Source organism: Odontesthes bonariensis, chromosome 7, assembly GCF_027942865.1.
Source record: "Odontesthes bonariensis isolate fOdoBon6 chromosome 7, fOdoBon6.hap1, whole genome shotgun sequence".
NCBI lineage: Eukaryota > Metazoa > Chordata > Actinopteri > Atheriniformes > Atherinopsidae > Odontesthes > Odontesthes bonariensis.
Window position 1 is genome coordinate 24678554 of NC_134512.1, and position 25950 is coordinate 24704503.

The 25950-nt window shown below is 39.0% G+C and overlaps 1 protein-coding gene across 2 annotated transcripts in view; it reads right to left on the reverse strand.

Moving 5' to 3' along the window:
- Positions 1–25950, reverse strand: part of nell2a (neural EGFL like 2a) — an 86620-nt gene that overhangs the window by 51409 nt on the left and 9261 nt on the right. For both annotated transcript variants that reach the window (XM_075470268.1, XM_075470267.1), the window contains exons 3-12: positions 23843–23993; positions 22359–22532; positions 20748–20844; positions 17779–17851; positions 17152–17234; positions 16616–16744; positions 13523–13625; positions 10059–10150; positions 8188–8293; positions 7306–7434 (exon numbers count right to left, since the gene is read on the reverse strand). In XM_075470268.1, the coding sequence (XP_075326383.1) occupies positions 7306–7434; positions 8188–8293; positions 10059–10150; positions 13523–13625; positions 16616–16744; positions 17152–17234; positions 17779–17851; positions 20748–20844; positions 22359–22532; positions 23843–23993 (1137 nt within the window). The remainder of the gene's footprint in view (positions 1–7305; positions 7435–8187; positions 8294–10058; positions 10151–13522; positions 13626–16615; positions 16745–17151; positions 17235–17778; positions 17852–20747; positions 20845–22358; positions 22533–23842; positions 23994–25950) is intronic.

The window sequence follows — 25950 nt, forward strand, 5'->3', positions numbered from 1 at the left end:
TGTACCGCAAGATTCTGCCTTTCACTTTGTGCCACAAGGTTGTGGGTCTGCTCTGTCACTTCTTTTGGACAGCCTCAGTGTTGCATTTCCACCAACTCCAACTCTACTCACCAGATAGAAATAGATAGTTTGGCTTAGTCCTCCTAAAATCCACAACCATCTCTTTTGTCTGCAACAGCAACGTCCTCTGGGTATTTTTGTAGATGATAGGACTCTGAGCTGTCCCATCTTCCAACCTTAGACTCTAAGTCTGAGGTGTACAAAGTAAAGAGAGACAGTAGGAGCACAGTCCCCTGTGGTGATCCTGTGCTACTGACCACCTTCTCAGACACACAATCCTCCAGTCTCACAAACTGTGGTCTGTTTGTGAGGTAGTCAATAATCCAAGCTGTAAAGCCATCCACCTCAATTTTCTGGAGCTTCTCACATAACTGTGCAGGCTAAAGTGTATTACGAGCACCGGAGAAATTGAGAACATGATCCCCACACTGCTGCTTGTTTTTACCAGATGAGATTGGGCTCATTGAAGCTGGTAGGTGATGGTACCTTTAACTCCAACCCCAGTATGATATGCTAATTGTTTTGGGTGTTGAATGGTGACAATTTCAGCAACATCTTGCAATAACGAGTCCTCTCATTTCAACGACCACAAGGTGGTTTGTCTGTACCATGGAAAACGATGCATATGACTGTTTCTGAAACAACACCAGTCTGTCACTGCATCAGACCTACAAGGGTCCAGAAAAAGACAGTCGCAAGACTTCACTTCAATACCAGCCTCATATCTGTTGTTTTCAACTTTCATATTCTATTTGGTTAGGTTCAGGCTCTAAAACAAATTAGTTAGATTTAGGTAAAAAAAACTACTTGATGAGAGGTAGCAAAAGATCATGGTTTATGAATTCACATTCTTTTAAACTATTTACATCACACGGTTCGACACCATTTTGTAGGTAGGCTAGGTGATGCATCCACATTTTGAACTGTAATTACAGATTTGAATACGTGTTTCAAACAATGACTCATGTTTTCTTTTAATTTCAAATAGTTTCTCCAAGAAACTTGTGGAGAACTTTTGAAAGGATTGTTTCAACAATATATCAAGAGGCGTGTTAAACGCAATAATCAATCATCTAAAATATAATCACAATATTCATGATTCACTGTGTTTTTATTCTTTTTATTCATAATCTCTCTTATATCTACATAAACAGCAAGTCTGTTTCCATGGAGCCCACCATGCTGTTCCACCACAGTTTCCGAGAACAAATTAACCAGATCCTGGCCCTAATGAGGGACTTATGCGTTTTTACATAGAAGTAAGCATCATTGTAATTAAATGATTAAACTCTAAATTAAAATCTATTGAATATCATAAATTATTTAGTTACAGTTTATAAGCTTGCGACATTTGCTCTGTGTGTTGTTGTCTAAATGGAGTACACTGTATTGTAATAAATTCAGCAATCTGGTTGTTTTAATTAAGTGACAAATGGGGTGAGTTGGTAAGATAGTGCCTAAATTATGTTATACATCCTAATAAAACCATATTGCACACCCTGACTCTTTCGCTTTCTTCTGTTTTACAGAGTATCATTCCGTATTTCATATTTCCCGCATGAATGCTATATAAATACTCAAGCTGCCGTTATTTATTAGCAATTCTGACGGGGAATTTCTAAAATAGGGCATTTCAAAACCAGACAACAATGGAAGATGTCTGAACAATGCTGAGATGAATAATGGTATTATCTCTACATGTTGAAACAGACTGTTTGTTCAGTTTAGATACAATCACGCTGTCCGTCATTTTCCACTGCTCACCTCTCTGGCTAACTGTATCCCAAGCATATGCACGCATGTAGCGAAACAGGCCTTCGGCCTGACTGCACTTTGAAAATAGGATGTAGAGAAATCTGGGCTCTTTTTCTGATGGGGAACTCAGCACTAAAGTACACACAGAGAGAGGCACCTGCACACACAAGCACACAGAGCTACACAAAGGCAGAACTAGAATCCTCCTGAGCTTTCCCTACTGCTGTGTCTATGAAAAATTTACACAGGAGTGATCTCATCTGCTATTTTGAGCCCATCTCTGACCTAGGAATGTTTTAAAGAGCTAGTATCTGTGTCTGCTTTTTCTGATGTTTGTCATACGTTTGACAAAACCCACAATGTCATATACATAAAACTAGTGTTCAGTCAGGTGTCCCTATTTGTTGGTTTTTTATAATCTCCCTACTGTGTTCAAAACATAAAATTGCCTCAAAACTGGACCTTTCATCTCATCTTGCAGACACCACTGTACTGAAACCCATCTAGCATACGATTGCACTCGTCTATTTGTACATCTCTTACATCCACAAAATTATATTTCTATTATGTGAACAGAAGCGTTCTCTCATCCACCTGCATGATTCTCAACAGTTTGGCAAGACTTATTTTATTCTCCACACAAGGCGCACACACAATCAAAGAGTTTGTAAAAAAGGCAGACAAAAGAAATTAATTGCTTTTGAGAGAACTCCATCAGCAAATTGAGTCTGTTTCAGGTTTCTCTGTGAAGTCTCACCACAAACAGTGCTATCCAATTTCATAGTGAGAGCCACACTACTCTTGAGATGAATAGTCTGGGTCTGAAGTGTTGATGTTGGAGACACAAGTCTGTCTGCTTGTGCTTACTTTCACAGAAGTAATGAACCGGGCTGCTCCTTCCTTATTACCTACAACAACGAGTCATTGAAACGTTTCAAGCAGTTTGGACAGTGAGCATGTGGCAACAGTGAAACAATGACCAAACTACTTGTACACAAAAAAATTATCTTTGGATTTTCAGCAGGTTGTTGGGCCTTATTCAACAAAAATGAAAACTAAACATAACAAAAAAAAAAAAAAAAAAACTGTTTCATCACATTTTCTGTCATGCTGATTAGTTAGACATAGATATATAAAGTTATTTCTATTAGGATATACTGTAGTAACAAATAATAAGGCCCTTAACATGTCTGTCTTTGAATGAGAAGAACAATCTAATAATATATAACATAGTCAACTGTTTCATTATATATTTAGCTCAACTAAACCAAAATGCAGAAGCAGTGTCTGAAAAACTAAGTCCACTCTTACTGCTTCCATATGAATTAAGAACGTAAGTAGAAACCAGGCGCAGCTAATCAAATGCGTTTAATTAACTGATCATCAGCAATTGTGAGCACCTTTATAAAATCAGAGGTTTTGGTGGTTTGCTGGTCTGGAGCACTCAGGTGTGTGTTAACACAACAATAAGGAGGAAAGACGTCAGTGATCTTCTTAAAGCCACCGTTGCTGCCCATCAAAGTGGGAGGGATCATAAGGCCATTTCCAAAGAATTTGGAATCATTCAATAGTGAGAAACATTTTTTATAAGTGGAAATTATGTTGACAGTGTTGCCTGGTGTGGACGTCCCAGCAAGTTCGCCACAAGGGCAGAACATGCAATTCTCAGAGAAATCGCAAAAAATCCAAGACCTACATTTCAGACTCTACAAGCCTCAGTTAGCATGTTGAATGTTAAAGCTCATGATAGTACAATTAGAAAAAAGACTGAACAAGTATGGGTCCGCCAGGAGAAAGACTCTTCTCTCTAAAAGGAACACAGCAGGAGAGTTTAGGTTCATAAAGCTGCATTTGAACAAAACACAAGCCTTCTGGAACAATGCCCAATGGACTAGACCAAAATGGAGATGTTTGGTCATGCACAGCTCCTCATATAGTGAACACCGAACACAGCATATCAGTTAGAAAAAGACAAAAATTAATACCAACTATCAGACATGGTGGTAGAGGGATTATGATTTGGGCTTGATTTGCAGGCACTGAACCGAGGCACCTCGCAATCATTGAGTCGAACATGAAGTCCTATGTACACCAAAGTATTATAAGATAAAATGTGAGGACATTTGTCTGACAGCTATAGCTTGGCTGAAATTAGTTCATGCAGCAATGGGCCTCATGGAACAACCGTTCATACGCACAGATTTGTTCTTAAGTCGTGCGTACGAGTGATTTAATCACTGGATCCACAAATGCAGACTGCACACACGTCAAGCATATTTATTTAAAAATCTCGAAAATATATTTACAAATGTATGTATATTCATATACATATATACATTTATTTGTGTCACATTTTTATATTTATATTAATTATATATACATTTATAAATTTGTTCATATTTATATTAATTTTTTTGACCCAAAATTTCCCCCATATTTTTGCGCCTTGATGCCATTGTCATGACTCAACACTCAACATTTCCTGGCACAGGAGAGAGGAAGCATAGCCTTATTCTGTATTATTTTAGGCGTGGAGTATGCAAATCTACTATCCTCGTGCACGTGACCTTAAATACGCACGGGTGGCATTCATCATTTACGCAGGTCGTTTACACACTTTTTTCCAAGTTAAGAGCGTTTGTTGAATCTGACGTGGCGTGTTCGTACGAAAAAAGTAAGAGAAATTTAGATTAAAAATATGAAAACATTCTTGCATGAGGCCCAATGATCCTAAGCAAACTAGGAAATACCACACCAGCCGTAAAAATCTACAGTTGTTAGAGGTTATGTTACTAATTTATCAAAGGCCCCATGTGCTAAACATAGCATTTTTGTCTAATGTGCTACAAGATAAATCACGAGATAAAAAAAATCCGCCATTACCATGGCTCGGGCTTTCTGCTTTGACTCAGTGGAACAAATCCTGACTACTACTACAACTGAGAGCTTTTGCATAGGCTGTGAGAAACCAATGAAATAACATGCAAGGGCAAGCTAGAGGAGAAGTTAGCACAAGCTAGAGGGAGAAAATGGTAAAAGCAAGGCCTAGACAGGAGCTGTGCAGCTGAGCAAGCTGTAGGAGATACGACAGCTGCCAGTGGCCAGAGCCCCAGGCCAAGCTGGCTGGTGCTGACTAACCACTGAAAAATTTAGCTTGTTCATTCTGTGGTTTGAACAGTTACCGCTAAAATACTCCAATCTTAGTGGCAAACAGTGCACAGCTTAAACAGAGTTGAGGGAGACTTGGCAGGCAGTATCATCTGTTGGTGGGCAGAGATATGGGCAGGGCCAGATGAGCATATTCACCATCAGTATCATATCCCACGCCATTTTAAGACCAAATCAAGATTTTTCAAGAAAAAAGTTTGGAAATTTACAATTCTGAAAAAACCAGATAAGTCTTTATGATGAATGAAAGATGAATAATAACTGCTGGAGTGAAACCGTCACATAAATGAAGCGTTTTTTCTGGTTGAGGTAGAGCTTTCCCCTACTGTCCTGCAGTAACTTTACATAGTACTTTATACCTGATGTTATGTCCTAATCTGATAATAAACCGATACAACTGTCAGATAAATTTAATTTTGTACATTTTAGCATCCAAAAGGAAATGGAATTCATAATCTTAAATATGCTGTACATTAACTAGCAGAAAATGTATATTTTTGGGGACAAAATGCTACAATTTTTCAGATGAAATGAATTTTGAAATACTGTGCAATGCTGACTGAATGATTGATTAATGATGCTTGCATGTGCTGCTTCATCACAACCTATAACCCCACAGAATCACTTCCTATTAACTGAAATCAGATTGTATCTGTTACCGTGCAGATTCCCATGGATTGATCATCCAGATAACTGCTCACACATGAAAAATTAATATTCGATCTGCTGAAGCTGTGGATCATTCCTCATTTGTTTAGCATCCTAGTTTAGATAAGAAAACAAGCTGCTTGATTGACGCTTCAGCCTCATCTTGATGAAGCTGACAGAGTATATCTAACAGGGAGTGTGTGGACTGAAGACAACAAAATAAGCTGAGACATGCACTCGCTAACAGATGCTCCATAATGGCGTGCACTATGAAAAGAGAAGATCAAGAAGGCTACATATGCACAGGGCAGCTGTTAGGGTCAAAAGCAGAAGAATTCGAATTACTTTGATACACAGGGGGAGACATTGCTGCATTTTTTTTCCAGCAAGATAGTGCAGTGATAAAAATGTTTTATTTTTTAATGATGCATCGAGTAAAATTTAGCAAGGATGGCAGATGAGAAATTCAGCTTTGGCCCTGCCAGTTTCTTGTGTGAACGTTTGAATTCTGTGAGCAGGTTTCCCCGTCAACAACAAATGACCTGCTCAATGAGGTGTAGAGGATGTTTTTCAGTTGGCTAATGTAAAAATGAGGGGCATTTAAAAGGCAATCAGAGAAAAAACTGTGTGTGTAAAAGAACTGGGCTGGTATAATTAATTACATGGTGTTTGACTGATAAGTGCTACGTTGATGGAGGCATCTGAGCCTTAGTGTGTGCGATCAGTAATGAATGTCCCTGCTGATCATAGCTGCCTTCCCCTGGAGAGAAATGCTGAATACATGCAAGCATTAAGAGCGTTTTTTTTTTAATAGCACAAATTCATCTAATGACTGAGAAGACAAACATTAGTTTCTGAAAATGCATTCTGAAAAGCTGTACGTGCGGTGGTTACAAACAAGGAGAGGATTACAGTCACCCATCATAAAAGGATTAGGTGAAAGCTTAAATTCAGCAGTGTTTTCCACGGAGAATTTAAAAAATGTCTGCTTTATTTGTAAATTGTTCTTTTATGTTTCCACTTTTTAACTACCTTTTTTTTTTCTAATTCAATCAAAGCTAAATGAAATCTGCCCAAATAAATGAACATAAAGTTTAAATGTCAACATTTTCAGGGCTAATTTGTTGTGCTCATTCCAAACTAAATACTATGTAAACAATAAAACGCTCATCAACTCTTATTGTACAATATGTTACTCATGTTGAGTTTGACTAAATATATTAGATACTATTTTCACGACTTGACAATGTCTACTCGCGCCTTAGACTTGGGCAGTGTTATTCATCTCAGGCCCAGGGCAAGTGTATGTGCACTGCTCTTATAATGCTCCAGAGTGAATAGCAGTAAATACTCTCCTCTGAGAGCTTGAAAATAAGATGTGGCATTGACGGTGACTGTGAGACGGTACACGTCAGTGAAAAAGAAATAGCATAAATGCCATAACATGGGCATTTCTAAAGATGTATGGTTCACCGTATGTCTAAATAAAGTTCCCGATCCATGTGCGTGCACTTTCCTCTGTCTAATATACCGCGTGTTATCTTTTCAGAAATTGGAATGAAATCAGCTGAAAGTTTCCTCATGGCCTCCTTCAATACAGCCCAGAAACATTCACAAAAAAGAAAATGGAAAAAAAAAAACTCAGGGTTAGTTATTCAGAGCCACACTGCATACCTTCACAGTAGGCATTATCGTCTCGCAGTGGGCGGAAGCCATCCTTACAAACGCAGCATTCTCCTGCCTCCAGGTTCACGCAGTCAGAGTGCTCCACGCAGCTATGGCCCTCTGAGCAGAAATCATGACCTGCAGGAGGCAAGAAGACGAAAGGTTGAGACACAGCAGCGGATAGGCTATGAAGTGGTATGACATCCTTTTTTCGCAATATTTTTTACTCACGAGACTCTCAATGGCGTATTTTGTTTTAAAAAAAAACAATTCGCTTTGCAGAATCTGGCTTATACTTCTAAAGACTTGGAAAAAAAACATGTTTAATAGTGGTGGACTAAAAGTACATAGTCATTATAAGATTGCCTCTCTCTTGTTCTACTGTTAGTTTCTCCCAGAACAGTGAGAAAACACTACAGAATCCAATCAACTCGCAAAGTAGTTTGTTTTGCAAAGAATATCAAAATAAACACAGTGAAGCCCCTGATATGAAATCAAATATACAGAAATCAAACAGCAAGTTCTGCAAAAGGAATCCTACAAAGTTGGAAGTTCCTGGGGTCATAAACATTGCTTGCCAGCTTATTCTTAAATCTTCAATGTGTTTTGAAGAGCAAAGTAGGACTAGCTAAATAACTGCTGCATCACAGCTACTTTCTTGTTTTTTGTATTTAACAGAAAATTCTCGATCATGACACGTGACAGTTTCCAACAGTTCCAACATCAGTACAGTAAGTCTTCTTCTGATCATACCTTCCAAATATTATTCCTCTTTTACCTGCCTAGCTTAAAAAGAAACCCAAATCTGCATGCTCCATCAAATCAAATCAAAATGAATATAACATTATATAGTATTTAAATGATGCAGTCAGAATGATGCCTGTGCAATACCTCTGCAGACTTTACAACATCTGCTGCTCAAAGCGATCTGCTCCGACTCAGGGCAGTTGAGTTCAGGACAAGGCTCACTGGGGACCACTCGATGCATGGTCCTGTCCTGTAAAGGGCACAGACAAAATTCTTGTGAGCTACATATTGGGTGGACTCTGTTCCCTCTTCATTTACTCAAAGCCTGAAAGGGTAATTATGAAGGTAATTATTTGTTTATTGTCTTTTCTCTTTCTCTGCCACAATCCCCCCCCCCCCCTCCACATGTGTTCATTATAAACCAATTTCTCCATGGTCACTCACAAGTCTGTCTGTCCTTCAGGTATTCAAAGCGGTCTGCATGAGGATTCATTCTGCATCTTTATTACTGGCAACAAACAGTGAATCAGTCCTCTGAATAATCCTTTCATGTGTGTTTAGTAAGGGTGTAAAACCTGATTTTTCCCTGCATGCCTGTGGTGGGCATTTCTAGTGTTTCTAGTGTGTACATTCAACTGATGCTAATTGAGACACTTTAAAAGCAGAGACTCTAGGACAAAAAACATTGGATCATCGAAGTCAATTTCAAGTGCACAATGTTTTACTTAATCTTAAGCTATCCTTTCAGTCCAACGTCTGACATGTCAAGCTCATCAATAAACTACGTAGGTCTGTGTGAAATTCTGGAGCAAACTTTCCCCCCCAAAAAATCGGCAACTTTCACAACAAGCTTCACCATCTACTTCCACCACCCAAAACCTGCACCACCCTTGCAGCCATCAGGCAAACAGAAGATCAGAGGCATGACAAGCATCTGTCAGGGGAAGCCTGCAGGAGTCTGCAGTGAGTGGGCTGACTGACAACCCTCCCTGTCCTCACTTCTTTGATCTGCCTGGAAATGCCAGTCAGTTAACCGGGACTGCAGATGGGCCAGGTGTGGCCAAGCAAGCCAGACAGCTGTCTGCAGCTCCACATTCTAATGGTTGCTTTGCAGAATTCATGCAGGAGCTGCTCGTTATGATAGAGTCGGGTGATTAAAAACTTCAAATCACTTTTGCGTGATTGATTGAGCCCGCCTGGTGTAATGTCATCAAGTGAATTACTCCCAAAAGTGAGCTACCCATCCATCTGGTGCACCAGGCAGACAAGAGCAAATATTTTGAATAATTAGGAAATGAACCCAATTAGGGACCACTTTGTCTCTGATGATTGGTACTGAAAAATGGCTGTAGAGTTTTATGACTGAAAGATGCACAGCTTTGTTTCCAAATCACTAAAAGCCTCCTCTACACTGCATGGTACAGCCCAACATGACTCGATTTTTCTTCCTTTTAGTAACTTCTTCATATCGCAGCGCAGACAGTGCACCCAAAATCAAGGATGGATGAGCACATGAAACTGCCATAACAGTCATATTAGACAAAAAATATCTTGTGTGTGTGTGTGTGTGTGCTGCTAAATGGCGCTGCTGTGTGTAGAATTCCAACACTGCTGCAGAAGAGTTTTTGGCAGGTCTACACATGAAGATCCCGGGCAGCCAGAGGACTGCAGTGTTTTTACTTTAGTTTTTAGCTCAGCATCTTTAGATGTCAGCTATAATGGTTATAAAAAAAAGGGACCAGAAACCAAAAAGCTAGTAGAGCCTGGTCACAGAGAGCTGTACACTGCAGTGGTTTAATAATCAAAGAGGATGGTGACAAAGGAGACCATAGAACTGCGGAGCACTTTAACAATGCAACACGTTTAGTGAGACGGCACTCTGACATTAATGGTGCTAGAGCGTTTGATTAAGTAAGTTCCAGTAGGGTATGTGTCTGGATAAGATTTTGATAAAAAAAAAAACCTCATAAGTAAATATGATTAAGTGTGTGTCTGTGTGTGTTGACATGACTTACCCTGCACTCAAACAGCAGGCACCTGCCAGAGGAGTCGCGCACAGCCTTCTGATCTCCCTCCACCAACTCTCTTCCACCGAACAAACAGACAGCTGGTAGTAGAATACAGGACACACACATGCACATGCACGTAAATAAGCGCACTAAAGAGCACTCTGTACAAGCAATCACACGCTTAAAATCGCATCACTTGTTTGAAATACTACACATTTATCCAATGTTATAGTCCAGATGTTAGCAAAATGAAAAAGTAATAAAATATATATTTTTTAAAACTTGAAACATACTGCATCTATCATTGATTTTATACAAATATTCCAACAAAAGCACATAATGGTTATATATAACAAAGTCACAGCGAAGGCTGAGGGTTTAATTGCACTATAGTAAAAGCATATAAACTAAGAAAAACATACATTTTTCCTTCACCTCAGGGTGACAAACCACCACCATCACAGCTGTTTGTCAGAGGAAAAGCTGCACTACTATACAAATCTCTGTAATTCCAAAAAGAATTACAATTTTCTCATAACAGCATATCTTATGGACCGAAAAATCTATATCAAGGCAACATGCGTGCTGCATTCTGTCAAAGAAAATGGTGATGGATGGAAGCAGTTGAAAATGTTGATGTATATATTCAGAGCTTCAGCTGCAGCTCAAATGCTTTTTAATGGTTTTCTATTTTGGCTTAAACGTGAAAAAAGGGCTGCGGCTAATTATCGTAGCTGAAACCGTGGTGGTGGTGGGGGGTTTGATCATGTTTTTTTATCTAGTAAGGTGATCTGTTGCATCCCTCTGAGCTGTTGAGCGGAAGCCAAAGTAACCCACCACTCCTGTGTGTGTAACTGTCTGTTAATGTGACTGCAGAAGTTCAGACTTGTGCCATGTTGAAAGTGATACAAACATGTTACAGGGTCCACCCTAGTAAAAGGTCAGGGGAAAGCACAAGGGGGGTAATTAACACATGACACCTACACTTCCAGTTGCCAACAGATTAAGGGAAAGCACCACATGTCTAAAAGTGGTTTCACTCAGTAAACTGAGAGCAAATATCTAAGCAGGGAAAGACAATTTTTGTAATTTTTTTTTGTGTGATTTTATTTGTTTCTCTTTATATTCTTTTATGTATTTTTAATGCTTCTTGCACTCCCTGCTGCAATGCTTTTATTTTATGTAAAGCACTTTGAACTGTTTGTACATGAAATGTGCTATACAAATAAATTTGATTTGATTTGATAATTCAGATGACTTTTGCTGCATTAGATGTGCACACATATATTCTAGTGAAAATGACTAATCTCCCTTTTTCTATGTGAAATGCTCAGGTTTGAGGTTCAATAACATTTTTGATTGATTGAGAATATTGTATTTGTTCAAAGATAAAATTAATTCTGAGGATAACAGTGAATTAATGAATACATTATTCATTTTGGCAAAATATTTGATGTAATAATACCTTGTAAGACGTCTTCAGCTACAAATAACCAAAGGTAAACATTGCACTTGATCTGTAATAAAGTACTATTAAGAAAATATCAGAATTTTCTCTATTTTCTTTCTCTATTAAGAAAATGTCAGAATTTTCTCTATTTTCTTAATACACAGCTCACATTTATTTTGGTCAGACTGGCCCATTCATAGCTACCTTTACATTGAACTCAAGAATGTTTTCAACAGTGCTTTTTACATGCACAACACATTCAGTCCTTATTATCTGTGGCTTTTTAAAGCTTTTTTAAGGCCTCAGGTAAATGAGAGTCGAACCAAATCAAGCATGTCAAACCCAATTAAAGAGTGCGACAGAGAGAGTGATGACATAATTATTATGAACAGAGAGAAAGCACTCTTCAACCCTGCACTACCGAAAAGCTGTTTCATGTAATTGCAAGGGTGGGGGAGGAGTGTTCAATAATAATAATAATAATCACATGGTCAGGAAGAGTGTGTTTGATGAGCGGTTGGGGTCAGACAGATTCAGACTGATACCAGGGGCAGGAATGATTGACACAGCAGGTCAGACGCTATCACAAAGCTGTGTAGCATGAAAGCGGAAGACTTCTGAAACATCCATTTGACGCACTACTTGACAGACAATAAGAAAAAAAGAAAGAAGAAACAGAGGAGGGAGACAGCACTCCTCCCTGCACGGCCTTGTGCTGTGAGATAAGGCTTTAATTGGGAGAGCGAATCGGGTATTTGTGGTGGGGAAACTTGTGGCACTCTTCTCTCCAAAGCATGCGTAATTAGCTGTGTGTTTGTCTGCCTTGTTGAGATAAATGGGCACAGGTGTATCGAGTTTAAGGGTATTACCCGCTATGTGTTTATATTTGTGCAACACAGCAGCAGAGGGAGTCATGCTTAAAAACCCCTGTTGTTGCATCCCTGACCCCTGGGTCAGCGGAAATTATGCTGACACAAGATGATTAGAATCGAGGAGACTAATGGTTTCTTCCTGATAGAGAGTTCAATCGTGTCTCTGTTTTGCTTGCAAGCGAAGAAGGAGATCAACAGCAGAAGTGTGTGGGAGTTTGTGATGAGTGGGTTCTCAAATGAAGTCAGCTTGCACAAGATGTGTGGAGTCAAATCTGCAAAGAAATACTATGCAAACATACAGTGTGCTGCATTATTTTATCATTTATATGGTGTGTAACCTTATACATTATATAAGTCAAAAGGTGAAAAGTTCTTCAAGTAATTCGCATGCTGGATTTTGATCAACACATTAGCAGTCTCCTCTCTGCCTCTCAAAAGCTAATATATCTTGTATTTTTTTTTCATCATGGTTACCACTGAAACAATACTGGGGTGAGAAAGGATAATACAGACTGAAGTCTATTTTTATTGAGAGGGGAATTGAGAAATATGAGATGCAGAGCGCTGCAGTGAGAAGGCTAATAAGAGTTCATTGCTTAGCTCAAAGACTTTTGGGAAAAAAAAAAAATGAAGACCCTCTATGCAGAAAATGTGATGAAACAGAATTATTTATCCCTCCAGCCAGAACACATCAGTGCTAAAAGTTCAAAAATGGACATTTACAAAGACGGTGCACGCCTGTGAATCATTTCAGGACTTTAATATTTCTTTCCTCATCACTTTTCTCACAGCCGCAACATGTCACACCATAAATAGGAACTACTTTACATTACATGCAGCGATCCCAGATTTACTGGCTCATGCCTGTGTGACTGGTGGCCATCTGTGTTTTGAAGCCAGCAAGTGAATAATTGATTGGTCCATGTATATGCAAAAGGATGAACTCATCTCCAGGGACATGTTAGGAGGTAGCTTAGCAACACAGCAGAGCCCCGGTCAATTGTCAGGCAGCCCTTGTGGAGGCGTTATATGCACTCCAGATCTGCTGGTAAAGGCTGCTGTGCTGCATTGTATGTATGTTTGTGTGCAATTGTGTACATCATTTCAGAAGTGTAGGATGGTGCTGAGGTCAAGAGTACTCCACTCACGTTGGCACTCCTTGCAGCAGGCACCCTTCACGTAGGCAGGCACTGTGCCTGCAGGGCACTGAGGGGGAGGGCAGGAGATGGCCTCACATTGTACTGTGCCATTCTGTTGGGGGCAGAGAAACACATTGTTTGAATAATGATTACACGAATCTTATATGGAATGCTTGATGCCTGTGTTGATAGATGTTACCTCAATGTAAAAATCTGCAAATTATTCATTTCATATTGATTGAATTGTTAATTGCAAAACTGTGACCAAAATTAAGACATTTTAAATGTAAATGTTTAAATAATTGTAATAACAATAATGAAACATGCTTGTCATTAAACTTCAACTAGCAACATTCTGTCTTATTCTTATAACAATCTTATCTATCTCAAAAACAAAAACAAAAAGAAATCATCACTCTTCGAGGGTGTTCAAAAAAATATAAAAATTTCAGATATGACACAGCACTATTGTATTCAACAGCTGAACATTCTACATCAATCAGATTCCACCTTTCTCAGACAGTAGTTGATAGATCAGCATTGCAGGGTGGTATTTTTTCATGAACCTTTTTTTTTTCTGTTATCACCTTAAATGTACAATCAGATTGAGATCTGGTCATTGAGTTGATATGTTTTTCCTGAAGAAAAGTTTGAACATTCTTTGCTCGGCAAGATAGATTATCAAACTGAAAAAAAGACCTCAGCATCATCAAACCTCCTTTCAAATGATGAAATGAGAAAAATCAATCTGTGCATTTATTGTAGAGGCAAGGACTACCATCTTTACCTGACTTCAACCCCATATCATCAGTGATTGTGGATCCAGCATCATCACCTTTTCAAAGGCAGATTCATCACTGAGCGTCACTTTCATCCAATCATCAACAGCCCGTGACTGCCTCTTTTTGGCTCACTGTAACCTTGTTTTCTGCTGTTTAGGTATTTATGTTTGGCTTTTCTGTATGTGAATCCCATTTCCTTCAGACAATTTATTTTCAAAAACATTTACCTCTTTTTCTCGCTATCCATCCATCCATCGATTTTCTATACCTGCTTAATCCGTTGGTTGGGTCGCTGGGGGGCTGGAGCCTATCTCAGCGGTCCTCTTTCTCCCTATTTGTTTTAAATTTCTTTTGTTATGCATTTTTGTTTTGTTTTGTTTCTTTGGGTTTTCTTTGATGTCTCTCATGGTGGACCTGCAGCACCCTTTTACAAACTCCCCATTTCGTTTGTACTTTCTCCAAATTGTACACACAGCTGACTGGGAGCAACCGACACCTTTTGCTCAACTCCGAGGTTCAATTGCCAGCACTCTGTCTTACCTGCAGGCTCATTCTTTTTAGGTATTGTCTAGGTCTCTTTGTCTAGGTATTTGTCTTTTAATTGTAAGGTGATTCCATAATTTCTTCTTCTATCTGGAAAAAAATGGCATGAAATATAACAATTTTATAACAAAGCAAGAATGCCGCTGGCTTATTGAAACACATCAGCTGTTGAATACATTTTTTTGTATCCAATCTAGGATTTTTTTTCTTCTAAATACAACACCTGAAGGAACTTCTACAAAGAGGTGATTCCATCATTTTTGCCAGGCATTATATTTTCTGGCCAACATATTATGCAGTACAGTAATTTCCCTCTAATGCAATCTAACACAGCAGTCCTCTGTGTTTTCCTTTATTAAGTTTACAATGTTCAGCTTTGTTTTACCTGAGCTGTATTTGTATGTTGCAGTTCATTGTAGGGTTTCTATTTTGTCCATATCAGCATGGGTAGGCTACATCAGAAAAATACAACTCTCTGTGATAAGATCCCATTGAAATACTATCATTTTTGTTTAAAATACACTACTATAAAGGGCAGCGTGACCAGGCCCCAGCATGGATGCACTCAACTCTACCTATGTTGCTTTTTGAAATACAATTGTGCAAAAGCATTATCTTTAAGCAACTCTTTAAATACAAGGAACAAGCTTGTTCATCTACACATAAACTATAGTGGGATTTTCTTGTAAAATCGGTCCTCTTTCTTCATACTATGCCTGTGATTAACATCATTTCCACGGATGAAAACTCTGTGACAGCAACATCTATGAGCCTGATCCACATAATTGATGACATCTTAATGCTTCACCTTTGAATATTAAAGGTCACAGCTAATTGCCACACATAAGGTAAGGAACATATTCGATCTAATTCCTTAATTGCAGCCCGGGAATGGCAAAATATCCTTTCTGGCGAATGAAGCCATCTCATTGGATGAGTGGGTTGAACAAATCCCTGATGATAATTATCATCTGTCAGGAGCAATTACGTGCAGCGCACAGAGAGATATGTGATTTCCTTTTTTTTTTTTTTTTCCCATATTGACTACTGGTGCGCAAAGGTATCTCATTGGCTGGTTGGAGCAGTTCGGCAGCACTGAATGAGTTTTATGTTGCAAAGCTGAGTAGACTGACAAAGAGTGAAATCTGTTTTCTGATGTGGTACAAGCCTGGGATCTCTAGTGCTTTCTAAACCCTTGAGAGACAGAAGCATCCCCGAGCACTGTTGTTCGTGTGTCTAATCCCGAGCACAGCAAAGATTTTTGATAGTGTATCTTTTCATGGGTAACTGGGGCAACCCTCCTCTAATATACAGACATAATGACAATACAAGCTGCCAACAAAGGAGACCCTGCACTCTGCACCTCTTCCACATCCAAACGCACACCCACACACCCCCGTCCTCACACACTTGAGCAACAGTGGAGCTAAACAAAGGCCAACTCTAACAATTACAGCAATGAAGATGTGTGCTTCACATGCAGAAACTCAGATTGAGCTGTGCACACAAACAAGAGCGATATACTAACGGTTAAAAATGCACGTTACTAGGAACAAATACACACATACACAAACTTCACACACACATCTGCAGTGTTTATTCAATCATGACACAGTCAGGTCCCAGTAAACACACAATCCCATTTCGTGATGAAAACCACACAAATTTGGACTCACAATTACTCACACACACTTCATCAAATTTACATGCCCTTTATTAGTCTAACATGTGCGCGCGCACACACATAATCAAGTAGCACCCGTGTGTGAGGACCCACCGTGCATGTGCAGTTCCTGCAGCCATCTGTCCAGCCCTCATCCTCCCTGTAGACGACCCCCTTGACGCTGCAGGTTCGCTCACAATAGCAGCCATCCAGCCCATTCATCTTCTCCTCTGCCTTGGACAGCTGCTCAAGCGACCACCACCCCCCACCACAAAAAGAAAAAAGGAAAAGGAAGAAGAGAAAAGAAGACAAGGAATAAAAAGATTTAAGTCTAATTCTGTATATTAAGGTTGACATGTAGAAAGTAAACCAGTGCCTCACAAATATCAGTGGTTAGAAACTATTTTAACACCTTTCAGACTCACAGTCTCTGCACCATAAGATGAAATACTTTGACAGCCTAATAATCTAACATTGATTTGTCTCCTATAGCCTGTTGCGATGACAAAAGCATGCTGATAAGAGGATAATGTATGCCTTTTGTGTAAGTCACTCATTTAATTCGCAGCTGTAATTAATCTAATCTTTTTTAAGGATTATGCTTCAGTTGTGTGTAACAGGAAATGTCTCATCGTGTAATTTTACATTACCTTGCTTGATGTTTTTGCAAGAATATCCTGCAGCTCCATGATTTTCTGCACAAGTCCATGGAAATCATTGCAAGTTGGACATGCTGAGACAAGGGACAATTCACATCATTTTATCCCACATGGTAAATATAAATATGTAAGACAGATAGCTTGAAAAATTTTTGGAGGCATAGGGACATAAACTCATACTAAACTATGAGATATTTGTATGTTTTCACAATCGATAAAGAACGTGAGTCTGTTTGCAGAAAACAATTAAATTAGCTCTCACAGTCTCCTGGTATGGAAATCAAGGCTGCACACATATCCCTTTGCCCTGTCTCCTGAAAACAGTATCATCACCAAAGTCATGGCAAAAAAAAAGATACTCCACGCTCATACTGGAAAGATTGTGAATTCCATAATGTACTGTCATGTTTGACTTTTTGAAAAACGTTTCAATATTCAAAGCCTTTAGGAAAAGACTGTGAAAGTGTTTTCATGTTCATTTTAAAACAAGAAAATTAAGACAGTGTAATCAGGCGCCTTGCAAAATAAGTGCTCCAGTGAATGTAAGGTTAATCTAAACTAAATTAAACACTCAATAAATCCTTTTTTAAATTTTTTTGAGGAAGAGTCTGCACTCACTCCTGTTAAGATCTGGACACTGCGAGATGTAACCCTGCGGCATCACCAGGATCTCCACGTCCTGCATCACGCCCTAAACACACAGACACACAACAAATGTTGAGATCGAGGAGAACAAAACCCCACAAGTAACAGACGGGCAGAACTATTATGGTGAAGGAGTTTAATGTGTAATAAGTAGATGAGGACCCAAAGGGATATAGGTGTTTAGGCATGCTCATTTGATTCCAACCTGAGATAACGAGAGTCCAAACAAACACAGTACATGCAAAGATAAAAACGCCTGCTCAAGACATGGCAATTACCAAGAGCGAGGGGGAAATATATGTTTTCATTAGAAGAGAGGTTGTCAAGTAGACTGTTGCTGCAATGAATCATCAAATATCAAGACACCAGCAGGAAGTTGAGTGAGCCAAGGATGTGGGAGTTTGATTTTATACATGGAATTGTTAGCTTATTCCTCCAATCTCCTCTGATGAGCATTAACTAAAAGATACAGATTCAATTTGATACTTAAGTCCAAACTAATAGCCTTTTGCCCTTTTCCCCAACCCCAAACACTGATAGACAAACACACATACATGTAGATACTTTGTTGCCATGGTAACCTGTCCTGTTTCACTCCTTGAAAGCATTTATTACCCTTACAGAAGCGGAGCAGTGCAACTTAGGAGAAATTGTTTTCTAAATTGTCTTGCCACTTCAATTTACCGGCCATAGATTTAAATCCTGCGGAAATGACTCGCTGATTTTTCTCGGCAAAGCGCCGAAATGGAAGCAGACAGGAGTCCTGTCTCTCAAACTTGTAATGAAACCATAAAAATAACGTTTATTTGCAGCCACAGTGCAAATTTCACACCACACGACTACAACTTACTTCATTTGAACAGTGGTTAATGGTGTATTGTATGCTTCTATGTAGCTGAAGTCAGAGGGAAGGATTTACGCCACTAATGTGACAAATTTGCGAGTGAAACTGAACATGGAAGCGAGGTTGGATAACAAGATGGACTTATATGAAATCCATCTTGTGTTGGATCATTTGAAAGTAGATGAGAGTATATGTGATACAGATTGGAATAGAACTGTCAGGTATTTAACTGGTAATTTAGTTGATGTATGAAAATGAATCCCCTAGGTTATTCTTCTAGACCTACAATACGCAAAAAGAAAATAAAGGAAAGTGGGGCCATATTTAAAGGGCCAAGAGGAAAAAGAAAACAAAAAACTTTGTGGGGATATTTTGGGTTGTTATTGCAAAAACCGTAAAGAAATTTAAAATGAACCTTAGAGGAAATTGTTATATTTCTCTATTTCTTTGTGTCTCTAATCAGAGCCTGTGCTGTCATGTAACACACACAAAAAAAATTTAGATGTATCCTGCCAGAACTAGAGAAAAAGAAGAAGAATGAAATCAAAATGTTAAGTAAAGTTTGGATGCATTGCATGGATGTTAAAGCTATGTCAATTGCAAAAATGAACAACGTTGAAAGGATTTTATTCCCTTTTCCGACTAGAGTGCAAAGTGTGTCGTGGTTGTGTAAAAGCCAACAATCAAAATGTTGTAAATCCTTCTAGATTTAAAAAGTTTTCCCGCAACAATGTTGCTTGCCATAAAAGATTCACATGAAACTAAAAAACACTCCACATTGTGGATGGGGGCAGCTGATACTGAAATTCAATTGTACGGAGAGTAGAATCTGCAGCTTCAGCTCACGTGACTGCAGCAGTTCATATTTATGTCGTGTTGTAAGTGATCTGTGATCTGAATGTTAGAAGGTCTAACCTAATGACACTGACACAGCTAAATGTTACAGAAAAGAACCAGAGGGTGATTCACACATGGCAACGACAGGTGCAGTTGCCAACGGACTACTGAAAAGTAATGTATATCTCAAAAGGGCTTTAGATTTGCTACTATTTCAATTATTTGAATTATTAAGAAATATTTCCATCCATGTAGGAAAAAAGAACACTTTGCTTGGTTTATGTGAAATGAGGCATCACTGATGGAGTTAAAAATGCTTAAAAAAAAAAATCACTCGATAAGCAGGCTCGAGCTGAGTTGGTTAACTTAGAATGTCTGTAGTATAGAAGATATATGAGGTGCCAATATGCTGACACTGAAGTCCTCACTAACACAGGGTTGTGATCTTCTGATTGTCAGTTACACCCAAAAGTGTGTGCACTAATGAAGCTGTGTGTTTTAAAAAGGAGACATTCCTTCCGAGCAACTAATCACGGCTGCAGAGAGCGACAAGGAGAAATGTTGCTACGTGACAAGATCAGCGGCTGACCTCCAAGGCTTCTTTCATCACCCAATTAACACAAATGAAATGCAAAAGCCAGCTCACACTATGCAAAGCAATAACAGGTACATGCTTTCACAAACATCACCACACCATCAAACAAACTAGTCACCGACTGTCTGATTTAAATAGTAGCAGCTGCAGGTAAGCTGACATTTTTGGCCTCAACATGTCTCCCCAGGTGAGAAATCCTGAAATGTGCTCAAGTCTGAAACTGGTGATAAACTGTATATCCCTCTGCCTGATAAGCAATACTGTAGACTAAGCTTAATGAGCACAGTCCACGGGCTGTTTAATGATTTCTCCCAAATCAGTGTTCTGGGGTTGCTGAGATAATTGCACTGAGCTTAGTTACAGACTGAGGGAAAGGAAACAAACAATGACATTAAAAAAAAGTGAAATCCTGCGGTGAGCAGAGCAGCCATCAAATTAAAATGGTAAGCCTTGAGAAATGTGGGCAATTAAACCCAACAGCTATAATAAATAAAACTAAACAAGACAAACAAAGACTGAGAAGACATGGCATAAACCAAGCGCATAATGGGTGAAAAGATAGAGCTCTTGCTGTTCTGAATCATTTATTGCTCATTAATATGACAGATCAGGACAGGCATCAGCATTAATTCATTCTGAGAAAGAGGTTTGCAGTGAAACATTAACCTTGAAGAAGCCGTGAGCAGCATTTCTCTGTCCAAGCCAGAAGGAAGTGTCCTCCGGAATGTCCATATAGGGGGCTTCCACTACCCGCTCATAGATCCTGAAAATTAAAAACATACATGACAGCTTAAAATCAGAAATGCACAGTTTAAACAACTTAAATGTTATTCGCTCCGGTCATGTCATCGGTGGCAGTTTCCTGCCACACTGCAGGTCCTGTCCTTATAAATCCACCTGTTGACATATTCCCAAAGGTAAGTATAAACTGCCATACGCTTTCTGTGGTACACATGGTGATGCCGCCTGCTTCTTTTATTGGAGCATCATTATCACGCACCGTACAGCAGGTGCAGGTAAGATGTAGGTTTATTCAAGGTGTGCTTAACCTTTACTGGCCACTGTGGTCAAGTGTGGATGTCCAAGTGGGAAAGTACTGTGAGCATAGCTCAGTAGACTTAAATTGTAAAATTAAAGAATGACACAGAAGAACACTCCCAAGTAAATATGAATGTCTTCTCGCTTTTTCTTTGTTATTTAAACGAGCTGTTTAAATTACATTTAAATTTCATTGGTAGTTGCAGTTATTTTTCTATGTCAAATAGAGAGGTAAGTTCACTAATCCCAGGCAGCGTCGTGCACACATAAAACCCTGATCTAGAGGGCAGTCAAAGAGGGTTACCGTGACTTGAGCTAACGCATTATAAGGCCCTGCTGACGCAGGTTGGACACACTGTACTGCGTCAGTCTGGCTGGGACTCAGAAAATATGGATGTGATCCGTTGAAAGCCTATCACAATTGACAATTATTTGAAATGTGGCAAACACAAAAGTCCTGCCAATACATACTGAACCATAATCCATGTGCTGCGTACAGCAGTCATCAATCTTATTCTTACTGGCTTTAGATCTTTTTTTCCACTCTTTGTGGGTTAAATATTGAGTCAGACTAATAAATGTGATACATAATAAATCATCTTTAAAAAGGTCTCTGATGTTGCTCCTGGAATCTGTTGGAGCCACTCTTCCATTCTGGAGGTCACTGCCCCATAGCCACCCCTGTTGCACTCACTTTTTACATAGTTTCTATTTCCTCGTTCAGCCTCGTTTAAGCCTCTCATGCTGACACTTGGGATTTCTACATCTATCACTAGGGCTTTTTTTTTTTTTTTTTATAGTTCGTTGCCCACCACAATATCTGATTGGTTAGCCACCACCAGGATATGGATCTGGAGGTCCAGGACTGCTCTGTCATTCTCTAGCTTATTTTTTTTTAGTTACTGTCGTCCTGCTCTCTGCATAAACTGCCTGCTCACCTGAGGTCTGTAACAACTGTAACTATATTTAAAACCAAACTGTTCATATAGGCGTACGGGGGTATGTTTGATATATTTGATGTGCGCTAGATCTATGTTTAACAGAATAAGATTATATGCTCTTATCTATTCCCATATTGACTGTGACTATGTTTGTTTTTATCTCGTCTTTATGCTTTTGAGCTGTGTCTTTCAATCTAAAGTGTATTTTGTTTTATTTTGATGTAATGAGCTATACAAATAAAACTGGCATTGCTATTGTACCTAACCTAATACTATACATGCATTCTCAGCATCTTACCTATTGCAGTCCACATGTAATATGACATGAGAAGCGCTGACGGCCACAGAGACCTTGTGCCACTGGTCGTCAGCCAGGCTGTAAGGGAAGACCTCGGTGTGGTCTTGTTGGCTTTTGGTGCGATAATGAAGACGCACCTCGCTGCGCTGTCCGCTGCTCTCAAGCTCGAGAAATCTGAGGGATAAAAGTAGCAGCAACCTGCTTTAGTAACAACCACACATAGATAGCTCCTCTGGTAACTGGCTTCCCTTACATTCCTTATAACGAGTCACATTACTGAAACAAAATCTTTATTTCTCTTCTCTGCAGAAACAAATGCTTGTATCACCAAAGTGTCTAAACTCAAGGCTCTTCTCACCACAGTGCTGAGAGATAAACACCTCAATCCCTTTCAAGCAGTGCACTGACATAATGTCAAGCATAATGGTTCTATATGGCTTGTAAGTGCAACATCACAATGGCCCATATGTAATGGTTCAACTTTTTAAACTGAAGTATTAGTATTCCAGAAGAATCCTTTCCTCCACACCGAAATTCACTGAGCACAGGGACACTAATGAAAACAGCTGCCAGTACACACTCATCAGCTCTGCTTTTAAAGGCAGACTTATTTAAAGCAAAGTTATTTGCTGGAAACATTATTCAAAAGAAAAATAGACGCTCATGCAAATGTAGCAATGGAATTGATTTATCTGCAAACCACATCTAATAGATTTACTCTCCCCTAGCCATGCATGCACATTAATCCTGGCTCCATAAATGCAGTCGCTTACACCTCTGATGTTGAATTAGTCGTTGTCACGTTTCCAAATGAAATCATGCAGCGGTGCTTTGTAGCATATGAATGACTGGGAAAGCTAATCAGCAGTGGGGAAAGTCATTAACATCCCTGTGAGATCTCTTCTCAGGACTGACTTTAATGTACAAACTGTTCATTCAGTGCATTATGTGAAACTCAGATTGCTGTTCTGATCATCCAACGGCTCAGCTACCACAAACTAATGAAAACATTAGCATACCAACTGCAGATAGTGTCTCATCAATTTTCAACATACAATTACAGACTCCATGTTGCATCATTGATGGACTGTGAACAATACACTGGCATTTGAGGTGATTTGCCTTGTTTATTCAGCTAGCGTGTAAAACATCTGAATGCTTATCAAATACAAATATCAAGGTTGCTGATACGAAAAAACAAAGATGTACTGAATTTTTAAATATAATTGTGATAATGGACTGTCAATAGGATTTATTAAAGATTTACTGTACTCCATGAGATGTTGCTCTGTCTCAGAATGACCTTTTCCTTAAAATGCCTTCTTACATAATGTAAAAAAAACTGTTTTGACTATTTTGTCTTTGAGCATATATCTGAAGCTATCATACAAATGAGAAATGTTGGACATATTTAAAATATTTTTTATATGTGTATAAGAAATTCTAAAGACACAGTACCATGATTACATGTGCACTTATCATACCTGTGTTCAGAATGATGGATGGAGAGGATGACTCCAGAGTTGAGATGATCCTGTTTGAGGGTCGCCAGCACAGTAAACTCATTCTTGCCTTTAAGCTTCTGGACCATTTGGTCCGAGACTTCGGCAGGAGCTTTCACCTCCCTTGAGGATCCTGGAATGGGCAAAAGAACACCAGAAATTATTTACAGCGTTAAAAGCAGCATACTTTCTTGGAAAGATTGCATTCATAACAGAACTCACAATGTACCTTTGATACCTCTGATTGTCTTAAAACAACATTGACACAGTATCGAAACAACATTGATGAGCTGATGGCCCCTCTATTAATCAATAACAGAGTTGCCAGTAGAGTCGTTAATACTGTACATTCTGATTGATATACAGTATTAAAAATTTACTAACGATGAACTCATTGACGAGCAGAGATGTTATAATAAACTACTGAACTGAATAGTAAAATTCGGTGTCAAAAACCAGGCTAGATTTTTATAGGTGCTCATTGGCCTAATGCAGTAAATATTTGATGTAGTTAATTTACAAATGGAAAATATAAACACTAAACACACTGAACATACTTACTGGTAGAAATATCATAATCAAAACATTTAAGAAAGGTTCCCTTCTCCTTGTCCCCAGGGTACTGGCACTTTATTTGCCATAATGCTTTAACCCCTCTCGACTTGCTCAGGCCTTTTCACAGGTTCATTCCTCCAGCATCCAGTTTGCTGACAACCAATTGTTCTTTTGACATCAAAGATATTCCTGTTTTCAGATGATAATCATTTATCTTACAAGATACCCGTTGAGCAGACTCTACTTCTTGACGAGGCTCAGATCATTCAAAGATTAAGCAAAACTTTATACATCTTCTTTGCAGCCATCTGTTGGGGCAACAGCATCAGAGCCAGTGACTCAAACACACAGAATAAACTGATAAATAAGACTGGCACTGTGCTGGGTATTGTTTTAGAGAACAGAGAAAAGAATGACGCATAATTTACTAAACACAATGCACAACACAAAAGACTGTCCACATAACATAATGATTAAACAATTAAGTGTTTCAGATAGAGGCTTCTTCTGTTTTGCTGACACAAGGACTAGTACAAGCGACAATTCTTGCTCACAGCAGCTTTACACGAATCCTGTAATCATTTGTTTATTCTATTTTAATACATTTCTATTTCCCTGTTTGCTGGATTTCTTCCCGAATGACAATTCATACTCTTCAAATATAAATACCCTTTTGGATATTTAAAGCAAATTAATTCAGTTTAATTCATTCGTGATTGACATGTGGTCATTATGTTTTGAATCACTGGTGTATGTTAACTTGTTATGAGCTGTCCCAAAAATCCCATCACACCATAAAACACATTCTCCTTAGTTTGGCTGTGAAGCTGAGGACTTTGGGAGAAGTGAAAGGATAGTGACATTGGTGTGGATGGGAGTGAAATTTCTGCAGATTTTGCGTTGTTAGTTAGTAAGCCCCTGTTCCACCAGTGTGCCCCCTCTCTGCTCTCCAACAGATGTCTATGCTACTTTAATGGAAGCATCAATAAATGATGACGTTTCTCAGAAGCAATCACATCAAAGAGCTCACTTCCAGCGATGGGTATGCATGCAAGATGCCCTGGCACACTTAAGCGCTCCAGGAGGCGAGCATGGCGGTTTTTCCTCTTTGTATCAACATTACTTCCAGCTGGGGGGAGTAGCCAATTAAACCATTGCAATGTAAAACAGGAACCATCATGTATAAAGACAGAAAAATCATAATAATGAACACTTATAAAGGAAACAAAACAACATGCTGAAATGAAGAGCATTTCAAACTACGTGCACACTACTTGTGCTAGCATTAGCTTTTTTCTAATGAGCGCCTTTTTCCCATCAGAGACCTGTTTTAGTGATTTCTGTATAAAACAAACATCTTCTCTAAATTTGTCCCTCACCAGAGGAGACACGCAGACAAGAATTTCATACATTTTGCATCACCAGTTGGGTATTATCCCTGTGTCATTGGCTGAGGTGGAACAGATGGTCCAATGACTGCAACACGACTTCTGCCTAGCAATAATCTGCTGCAGCCAGCAAAATCTGCTTAGTAA